Genomic DNA, 10,730 nt, shown 5'->3' with positions numbered 1-10,730 from the left:
TCGTCATTTCAGGTTTTATTGCCCTGCCTCCCTCTTTCGAGGCTCCCGATCACTTCGGCCGTTTTCATTTCGGCCACGTTACATTACAGCTGACACAATTCGCTTCCACCCATTCGGCCACAAATATTGCGTTTTAATTAAAAATTTGTAAAGTGATGCAGCTTTGGAAAGCAGCTTCTCTAAAAGTCATTCTACTTACTTACCATTTATACTTTAAACGAATACAGCATATTTTTTTAAGATTAAGCTTAATGACATTCCAAGGCATGAAAAAATCGTCTTAACCTAACCGCTGAAAGTCTGACTCCGACCAACGAACTCTGAGTTTCAAAACGGTACCATTGTCAGAAGGGCAGCCTCTCTGCAGGATCGTTCGTCAAAATCTTAAAAATAAATGTAAATTCGTAGGCTCTTTCGATGGCCCATTGGTAGCCAGCAGATACTAGCCATATCGGCCTAAGATTATGGTGTCACGGATTCACCTCCTGCGATGGGCCTGCGATGGCCTAGACTCCAACTCTGACTCTGACTCTGATTCTGACCACTCAGACTCTGACTCTGACTACTCAAAGTCTGACTCTGACCGCTCAAAGTCTGACTCTGACTCTAAAGGTTTTTTAGGTTTCTTAATAGGTTTTTTAGGTTTCTTAGGTTTCTTAGGTTTCTTAGGTTTCTTAGGTTTCTTAAGTTATTCTTAGGTTATCCAGTCAGAGTCAGAGTCAGAGTTTGGACAGTCAGAGTCAGACTTTGAGTAGTCAGAGTCTGAGTCAGAGTCAGAGCTTGAGCGCGGGCCTCCTGCGGCCGGCAGATTGTTTCAAAGTTCTGTGCGAGCTTAGCCAGTCCAGGCACTATCTCAAGAAACCAAACGAACATAACTGGTCTAAGAGAAACCAAGAAACACGATGAAAACTTTAGATCTTGGCATCATCCCTTGCGTCATTTTCGGGTGTGAAACTATTAAGAAATAGATTATTAAGAAACCTAAGAAACCTTCAGAGTCAGAGTCAGACTTCGAGCGGTCAGAGTCAGACTTTGAGTAGTCCGACTCAAAGTTTAAGTGGTCAGAATCAGAGTCAGAGTCAGAGTTGGAGTCTAGGCCAAAAATGGCCTAAAAATGGCCTCTATCAGGGCTCGATAGGTAAAATTGATTAAAAACTACCGACTGAAGTCAGATAATAGTTAACAAATGACCCAACTCGCATTATTAAAGTTTCTCTTTTGGTCATTTCTTTCATGATGGATCCGAATTTTGCGCCTTTCTTCTCATTGAACAGAGCTGTTTTATTAGTACGGTTCCGAGTAAAGCGTTCAATGTTCACTATACACAGGTGTTCAATATTCGCGGTTACCCCTTCTGTTATAGTCTATGGGACGCGCCGGTTATTAGCCGGCGTTCAATTTAAAGCCATGTTCAATGTTCGCAGATGTGCATTCTCACAGATTTTACCGACCTGGAGAAGTTTCTTTGAAGCATTACGCTAACGACAAATGCGCAGTCAAAAAAATATTTGTGTGCAGTATTCCTGGACTTGGTAGAGGTTACGCTTTTTTGTGGTAAGTATTGTGAACGGTTAAACACTTAAACCATACACTACCATAGAGTACCACTAATGGAATACGGTTTGACATCATGAGTATCATTCCGAGATTCGGTAACGTGCACGAGTAGAGCAGTGGCAAAATTCTGTACAGAGCCATGACGCCATCCAACTGACACGTAATGGCACTGGAGCTTCGGCCAAGGTCAAAAAGAGGTAGGAATAAATAAAGGAAGGAAACTTTTTTGGTCAAAAAGAGGAAGGAATTTTTAAAGGAAGGAAATTTTGTGGTCAAAAAGAGGAATTTTGAAAGGAAGGAAATTTTTGGGTCAAAAAGAGGAAGGAAATTTCGATGGGCAAAAAAGGATGGTTAGAAAAAGGAAAAAAATTTGTGTGCGGTGAAAAAATAGGAAGCAGAAATCGCACAGAGTTTTTGAAATGTTCTTATGTGACAGCAAAGAACACTGTATGCGGACTGCCGGTTTACTGCATTTTGCAGAAATGCTACTGGGCAGGGCGGTCCGACTGGGCAGCCCACATTCAAAAAATTAAATTCGGCTCGACATTACCATTCCCCATTTACAATATAATATAATGGAAGTTTATTGTCCTTTGCACGGAGCACTAGCCCCCTGTAAATTACACAACAGAGAAAACGTCTGCACCGTTTTGGCGGGAGGCTTTATGATTTGATAGTATCCGAGTATGCGTTCGTGTAATGATACGTGACGTATCAGTTGATGTAAGGCGTCTGCTTTTTCTACAGAATGCAATGAAATCTCAGTGGTAGACTGGGTAAGAAAGTTTGCAAATGTTGGCCAGGGTTATTATTCCTTCACTCATCTTACCAAAGTGCAGCATCATGGTTTAGTCTTGCGTACCTTTAGCGAACTCATGGATCGTGCGTGGATTTACGGAAATTCTCGCAAAAAACCCGATAATTCATTTCACGCAAATACAGATACTAATTAGTACCCAGTATGGATTCTTCTGAGACTGTTGCTCCCGATGATGACGTTGAGTACATAGGAACGTATCCTTGTGATTACAATAAAGGGACACCGGCACCACAGTTGAGCGAAGCTAGCAAGTAAGTGATGCACCGCAACAATGCCCACAAAGTACCAATAATATGGTTCCGGCATGTACACATGCACTTTCTCATTTTTACTACACTATATGGTTTTTATTATCAAACTGAATTATTGCTTTATTGTTTCCCTTTTCTTACCATAATATGGTTACGAATTAGGTTAAGATACCGGGAATTTCAAACAAAAATTATCTAGGTTTATTAATGCCGTTATACTGTACTCAACACAATCGTTTCGTGGTGTCGTTTAATGAGTTGCTCGAATAATTTAATAGGTCAGCACCGGCATCGGCTTTAGCGGACCATGCCATTAAACAAGAGCCGCCACAGGAGTTACCCTCGTGGTTCCTGAAAACATACATCGACGGAGGATTACCATCACAAGGGTACGTGCTGAAACTGTTGTAAATACCGATCGCTACGACAGTAAACAATTACTTATCCGTTAACATACATACAAACACATGCTGTCGAGCCCTTAATAAATTTGTTGGTACAAATTGTGTCCCTCAACAATTCGTTGCGGCGGTCTTCTAAATGCTGAAATCATTATGCATTCAGTAGCGATAACGCACCCACAACGAACCTTTGCGGGTTATTTTGTATAGGCGATTTCTTTATTAATCAACAAGCAGGAGTTGTCATTCTGTATATAAATGTTGCAATAGTTTTCGACTGGTAGAAATGACACCGGCAACAACCATTTAATTAATTCGGTTTTTCTGCAAAAAACATTTTTGCTCACTGCATTTGGCGGACACATGCCGGTTTGCGTGTGGATGGTCACTTTAATTTTTGACTTTGCATTACTGACAACTTTTGCCGCGCGCAATGGAACTGTATGACGCGTTCAGCCGTTGCGACGCGCCTCCGTGTGAAATCCTGATAAAAGACTTTTTTTGACATTAGTAATGATGTCATGTGTTATTATTATGTGCGCGCCCGTGCGCGTCTGCTGTGAGAATGAAGCTGTTAACCGTTTAATGTTTTCTGTTTATTAATCGAAATGATTAATGAACATAAATTCGAAAGATAAAGTAATTAAAGCAAATTCCGCGGTGTTGTTTATATACTGTATTTACACAAGTTTAAGAGCCACAAAAAAGTCCGGGTGCGCGCAGAATATCCGACGGCTTTTTTGAACTTCAAAGAAGCCGCGCGCTATTGTTTACGGCTTCCGCCATTTTGGTGGCTCTTAAACTTGTGTAAATACAGTACTGCTGTAAGTTCAGCAGTGAGTACTACAGATAAAAGCAGACCGTTTCACTTTTGTGCTTAGAAATCGCTTTAATTTACAGATACATTCATTCATTTTTGCAGCAATTAATCTAATCGGTTGTTATTTCATGTGAAAAATTACGAGTATGTGCACTTAATCACCTACAGTGTCGTAGTCACTTTATAGCTGCTGCAAAATACGAGCACATAAGCCAGGAAGTCGTATCGCTGTTATTGTGCGTACTCTTCTACGTAGATCTCTCACCAGATCTGTGAAGGTGACTAATATCAAGGAAATAGATCTATATTCTGATCGGCCGCCCCGTGGAACTTGGCTAGAAAAAACCGCCAAGCAAATTAAAAAACCGATTTCACCATTAAACTCAGCATGTCCCAAAAGGGTCCCACATGCATTTTGTTTTCAAAAATATCTGCTCTGGACCGTCGCTCGGATGCCGGTACCGGTACAGGCATCAGTTCAAGGTGACCTTGAAAGACATTTTACATAAAACACTTGCGTGGAGCAGCTAACATTCAAATGCAGAGCATGTAGTGTAATAAAAAAAACTGTAATTTTTTCGAATACACTCCGAAAAATTTTTCAGCTTTGTCACGCTTCAACAAAATGCTCTAAAGCGAACGGGAAAGCGCTTTTGCACTGGAACTGTTTAGCTTTTCCGTGTTCTTATACATTGTTCTCTGTGCAATGTCTGCATTACAAAACACTTAAAAATTAACTTAAAAACCAAAGAAGTTGTCGGGTTCGGTGTAAAACGATCTTAGTACTCATATTACGGTATGCTCACGCGTCTACATGCAAATTTGGGATAAGATATCGAATCATAATAAGACTTTTGAATGCCACCTGAATGCATTTATTTTAAACATTTTAAAATTTTATTCTCCTTATATATCATATTCAATTTTCATATAAAGTACAAATCCTTTGGCTAGAGGGTGAAATTATGAAAGCTATGAAACTAAAAAAGCGTTTGAGGGTGCGAGAGCGAAAGTTTGCGAACGTATTGCTACTTACCTGCATAGTTCCTTTACATATTAAGTATAGAAAGCGAAATCGCACTTCGTCCACTCGGTGGTAGAAAACAGGCAATGTCTAACCATAGTTTGCGAAAACTAAAATTTGCGAGTTAAGTTTTAGACTAAAGTTTGCGAAAACTTTCGCTTTCTAAACTTAGAAAGCGAAAGTTTACTGACCGTGAGTTTTCCTATGCAGTGAAAAACTCACTGACCGGACCGGCATATGAGAACAAAGTTCTTCAGCTTTCGAATGAACAGAACCGCACAAGGGTTACAGTATCCACTAACCAGACCTACTAAGTTAAAGGAAATATACTGACCGTCGATCAGGCCTGTAGAGTGAACGGAAGCTAAAGTTTTAGGGAAGGGATATTATCTTAGTGTTAGTGGCGTAGACCAGATAAGAGCAGAACCGTTATCAGTGTTCAGCACAACGCTAATGCACCAGCTGTCAAACGGACAGAACTGTGCAGAAGCTGCCATGTCTAAATAAAGGAACGGTCGCCATTGTCCGAGATCCTCAATTTACCACCGGCCTTACCTCCCCTTACCACAAACAGTGTGACCGCGAGGGCTGGTTTTATTTTGTTGGTGGCTATTGCCAATACACAAAAAATGTTAACTACCTAGTACCGGGTAGAACGACATCCCGTGTAAATGCAATCGCCATTAGATGCTTAAAATCTCTGTCAAAAATTTTTTTTGGGAACAGTTATCCGGAAACAATCGAAATTGAGAAAGAGCCAACCCAAAGGCCATATATATCAGTGCTTAGGTATCACTAATTAGGGCTGCTGCGTAAACGGAAATTACAGGACCCTCTATTGCTGTTACTAATGTTCAGTGAGTAGGACAACGTAATCTCTGTTGCTCGTTATCACTACATACTTCTTGCTGCCGACTGAATCAAGAATAAAAAAATTATCAAAAAATCAAAAAATCACACTACTAGAGAACGAGTACTGTATCTACCGACCAAACCTACTGATTACTGAACAAAGGATATTATTGTCCTCGATCAAAATTGGTTTCCACGTACCAGTTATTAAAAAGTAGCGAAGCAGAATTATTAGAAACTTAGCACCGCTGACCGCTCTCCGATTATTAGTCGTGCTATCTAACTATTTTGTTTCACATAAAACGAACCGCTCAGCTATATAATGCTGTTTCCTGATTAAAGCCAGGTAACTGAAGCTACGAACAGCGCCTAATCATACAAAATGTAAAAATATACACACAAACCAGGCTTCAGAAATAAATGAACAAGGATTATTTTTCAAGGAATTGAATGCAGACCACAAGAGCATCTGAGGCGAAGCCGAAGATGACTCTTGTAATATCTATAATATACTGTATAATGAAATATCTGTTAATATCATCACCTGATAGCGGCAACGTTGGTGAACAGCGTGAACAGTAGGTTCCCAGTTTGATAATACGCATTAGCATTATCGGATTTGTTGAACAAATTGTAAAAGGGAGGTCACCACGATTCATGGGCAGAGCCGCATTTTTATGCAGATAAGCTTCAACTTAAATCTGGGAACAAAATGCTTATCACATACGGTATTCATACAAAAATTACATACTTTGTTGGTGGGTGACCTATAGCAATTTTTGAGGAAAATTGCCCAAACCTGGCGCGTTATGGCTGTATGTAGTATTATGTACTTATACGTTGTTTTTGTTTAATATTACAATAATTTAGGAGCGACAATGGCAAAGATCAAATTTACCATCGTTCGGCTTCCCATGCATCGAATTGCGGAAGTGAGCAACCAATACCGTTTGCGGCTATCGAAATCGATGATGGTGATGTGGAGGTGGTTATGGAAATCGACGCTGCTGATGACGAGGAGGATTTCGTTAAGACAAGGTGCGAATCACTAGCAACATTTTCCCCAAACTAAATATTGACTAATTAGGGCTAACTTTTCGGGTTTTAGAAAAGAAAAGTTAATCAGTTTTTGTATGAATGTGAAATCCGTTTCATTCGAGAAATGTCAAAACGCCGTCTGTTTCTGAGACTAGTGCCATTTCCCATTTAAATTTTTCTATACATTCTGGAAAATGAAGCTTTTGAATCAATAATGCAAATTACGGCAACCACGGTATACAGTTTCATCGATTGCAGTTTTGGTTCGCTGTGGTTTTACAAACCAAGACCGGCTCTTACATCCAAACAACGTAGAACGTTCTGTATGGACATCATCCAAAACGACTACGACGAGACGAGCTTGGTGGTACCACTACCACGCGCTCCTGTTGGATTCCAAAACCATGCAAGAGATGGGATATTTTTAATCCGATTGGGGGAAATGGATAGCCACCCCGAACTGCGAGAGAATGTCCAAGTTAGGACATTAGTGGATTGGTTCAGAACCACATGGTACCACCGTGGAACCACAAGTGAACCAAGTACACACTCACTTGCTCACACGCTGTCACACTACCGCTTTACCCCTTGAACCAGGTGAACCTATGGAACCACATGGAACCTCCGTGGAACCACAAGTGAACCAAGTACACACTCACTTGCTCACACGCTGTCACACTACCGCTCTGCCCCTTGAACGAGGTGAACCTATGGAACCACATGGAACCTCCGTGGAACCACAAGTGAACCAAGTACACACTCACTTGCTCACACGCTGTCACACTACCGCTCTGCCCCTTGAACCAGGTGAACCTATGGAACCACATGGAACCTCCGTGGAACCACAAGTGAACCAAGTACACTCTCACTTGCTCACACCCTGTCACACTGCCGCTCTGCCCCTTGAACCAGTTGAACCTATGGAACCACATGGAACCTCCGTGGAACCACAAGTGAACCAAGTACACTCTCACTTGCCCTCACGCTGTCACACTACCGCTCTGCCCCTTGAACCAGGTGAACCTATGGAACCACATGGAACCTCCGTGGAACCACAAGTGAACCAAGTACACACTCACTTGCTCACACGCTGTCATACTACCGCTCTGCCACTTGAACCAGGTGAACCTATGGAACCACATGGAACCTCCGTAGAACCACAAGTAAACCAAGTACACTTTCACCTGCTCACACGTGTCACACTACCGCTCTACCCCTTGAACCAGGTGAACCTATGGAACCACATGGAACCACCATGGAACCATAAGTGAACCAAGTACACACTCACTTGCTCACACGCTGTCATACTACCGCTCTGCCACTTGAACCAGGTGAACCCATGGAACCACATGGAACCTCCGTGGAACCACAAGTGAACCAAGTACACTCTCACTTGCTCACACGCTGTCACACTACCGCTCTACCCCTTGAACCAGGTGAACCTATGGAACCACATGGAACCTCCGTGGAACCACAAGTGAACCAAGTACACACTCACTTGCTCACACGCTGTCATACTACCGCTCTACCCCTTGAACCAGGTGAACCTATGGAACCACATGGAACCTCCGTGGAACCACAAGTGAACCAAGTACACTCTCACTTGCTCACACGCTGTCACACTACCGCTCTACCCCTGGAACCAGGTGAACCTATGGAACCACATGGAACCTCCGTGGAACCACAAGTAAACCAAGTACACTTTCACCTGCTCACACGTGTCACACTACCGCTCTACCCCTTGAACCAGGTGAACCTATGGAACCACATGGAACCACCGTGGAACCAGAAGTAAACCAAGTACACTTTCACTTGCTCACACGCTGTCACACTGCCGCTCTACCCCTTGAACCAGGTGAACCTATGGAACCACATGGAACCACCGTGGAACCACGAGTGAACGAAGTACACACTCACTTGCTCACACGCTGTCACACTACCGCTCTGCTACTTGAACCAGGTGAACCTATGGAACCACATGGAACCTCCGTGGAACCACAGGTGAACCAAGTACACTCTCACTTGCTCACACGCTGTCATACTACCGCTCTACCCCTTGAACCAGGTGAACCTATGGAACCACATGGAACCACCATGGAACCATAAGTGAACCAAGTACACTCTCACTTGCTCACACGCTGTCATACTACCGCTCTGCCACTTGAACCAGGTGAACCCATGGAACCACATGGAACCTCCGTGGAACCACAAGTGAACCAAGTACACTCTCACTTGCTCACACGCTGTCACACTACCGCTCTACCCCTTGAACCAGGTGAACCTATGGAACCACATGGAACCTCCGTAGAACCACAAGTAAACCAAGTACACTTTCACCTGCTCACACGTGTCACACTACCGCTCTACCCCTTGAACCAGGTGAACCTATGGAACCACATGGAACCACCATGGAACCATAAGTGAACCAAGTACACACTCACTTGCTCACACGCTGTCATACTACCGCTCTGCCACTTGAACCAGGTGAACCCATGGAACCACATGGAACCTCCGTGGAACCACAAGTGAACCAAGTACACTCTCACTTGCTCACACGCTGTCACACTACCGCTCTACCCCTTGAACCAGGTGAACCTATGGAACCACATGGAACCTCCGTAGAACCACAAGTAAACCAAGTACACTTTCACCTGCTCACACGTGTCACACTACCGCTCTACCCCTTGAACCAGGTGAACCTATGGAACCACATGGAACCACCGTGGAACCACGAGTGAACCAAGTACACACTCACTTGCTCACACGCTGTCACACTACCGCTCTGCCACTTGAACCAGGTGAACCTATGGAACCACATGGAACCTCCGTGGAACCACAAGTGAACCAAGTACACTCTCACTTGCTCACCGCTCTACCCCTTGAACCAGGTGAACCTATGGAACCACAAGTGAACCAAGTACACTTTCACCTGCTTTAATCACAGCTACAAACTAGCATTTCAAATACTGTAAGAAAACCTGGGAATTTTTTGGTACCTAGCAAAGAAGGTTTGATGGCAAACACAGAAAGTTCTGAACATTTGTGGTTTCTCGTAGACATAGCATAGGATCCTCTTCAACGGCTTATTGCACGAGCTTTATGCTATGTCTACGAGGAACCACAAAGGTTCAAACTTTCTTTGCTTGCCATGAAAACTTAATTGCTAGGTACCAAGATTTTATTCGATCATTTCGAATGATAGTTTGGAGGTTCGGTTGAAGTTACTTCGCACAATGCGGTTCGCACAATGCGGTCTAGATTGTCAATCTATGGTAAGGAGAAAAGCGTCTATTAAGGGAAGTGGCCCGGTACATGGTACCAAATTCGTGTACATGCACGGAAACTTTCATTCTCGCGCACTCCCAAACACATTTTTGTTTCGTTTTATGGCATTCTGTAGCCAGATGATTTGTATACACTGGTGTGAAAACCGTTTGTGCGCGCAACATCCGGTTCGGGAGTTATGGCTGTAAGAAAATTCCCAAAAGTTTAAATGCTTTCAGGTGTGCCAAAAGTCTCATTATGGACCGATCTCCTTTAAATTTTGCATGTAAATGGCCATGAAGATCGTTTTTACACCGATCCAGACTTCCACGATTTTTTTCAAATTTTAAAATGAATTTCAAATTTTTGAAATTCATTTTAAAATTTGAAAAACATGCTAGAACAGTGGATCGGGGTAAAAACGTTCTTCGTGGTTATGTGCATTTACGTGCAAAATCTGAAATAGATCGGTCCATAATGAGACTTTTGGTACAACTGAATGCATTTAAACTTTTTGGAATTTTCTAACAGCCGTAACTCGCGAACCTGATGTTGCGCGCGCAAACGGTTTTCAGGCCTGTGTATACAAATCATCTGGCTACAGAATGCCATAAAACGAAACAAAAATGTGTTTGGGAGTGCGCGAGAATGAAAGTTTCCGTGCATGTACACGAATTTGGTACCATGTACCGGGCCACTTCCC

The 10,730-nt window shown here is 42.8% G+C and overlaps 1 protein-coding gene across 2 annotated transcripts; it reads left to right on the top strand.

The window, feature by feature from the left end:
- The first annotated feature begins 6,196 nt into the window (after positions 1-6,196).
- LOC129586824 (uncharacterized) lies at positions 6,197-10,058 on the top strand. Of its 2 annotated transcripts, XR_008690216.1 has the most exons (10): positions 6,349-6,483; positions 6,596-6,763; positions 7,022-7,305; positions 7,361-7,926; positions 7,990-8,450; positions 8,514-8,554; positions 8,619-8,764; positions 8,829-9,079; positions 9,143-9,393; positions 9,457-10,058. XR_008690216.1 is itself a non-coding variant. In XM_055480274.1 (5 exons), exons 1-5 carry the CDS (start codon positions 6,212-6,214, stop codon positions 8,032-8,034), a joined length of 1,155 nt encoding a protein of 384 aa, XP_055336249.1. In that variant the 5' UTR covers positions 6,197-6,211; the 3' UTR covers positions 8,035-8,468. The 2 variants fall into 2 exon arrangements, 1 of the variants encoding a protein (XP_055336249.1); XM_055480274.1 differs by lacking the exons at positions 6,349-6,483; positions 8,514-8,554; positions 8,619-8,764; ... (1 more) ...; positions 9,143-9,393; positions 9,457-10,058 and adding an exon at positions 6,197-6,303 and having other exon boundaries at positions 7,990-8,468.
- The last annotated feature ends 672 nt before the right edge of the window (positions 10,059-10,730 follow it).

The sequence above is a fragment of the Paramacrobiotus metropolitanus genome, unplaced genomic scaffold (assembly GCF_019649055.1).
Source record: "Paramacrobiotus metropolitanus isolate TYO unplaced genomic scaffold, Prichtersi_v1.0 Parri_scaffold0000022, whole genome shotgun sequence".
NCBI classification, from domain to species: Eukaryota; Metazoa; Tardigrada; class Eutardigrada; order Parachela; family Macrobiotidae; genus Paramacrobiotus; species Paramacrobiotus metropolitanus.
This window is presented reverse-complemented; position numbering and strand designations above follow the sequence as displayed.

Bases quoted from the DNA above. Each gene is read 5' to 3' on its own strand.
- LOC129586824 (XM_055480274.1), top strand. From the start codon at position 6,212: ATGACTCTTGTAATATCTATAATATACTGTATAATGAAATATCTGTTA. The intron at 6,764-7,021 runs GTGCGAATCACT...CATCGATTGCAG, and splicing joins GAGGATTTCGTTAAGACAAG to TTTTGGTTCGCTGTGGTTTT. The intron at 7,927-7,989 runs GTAAACCAAGTA...CCCTTGAACCAG, and splicing joins GAACCTCCGTAGAACCACAA to GTGAACCTATGGAACCACAT.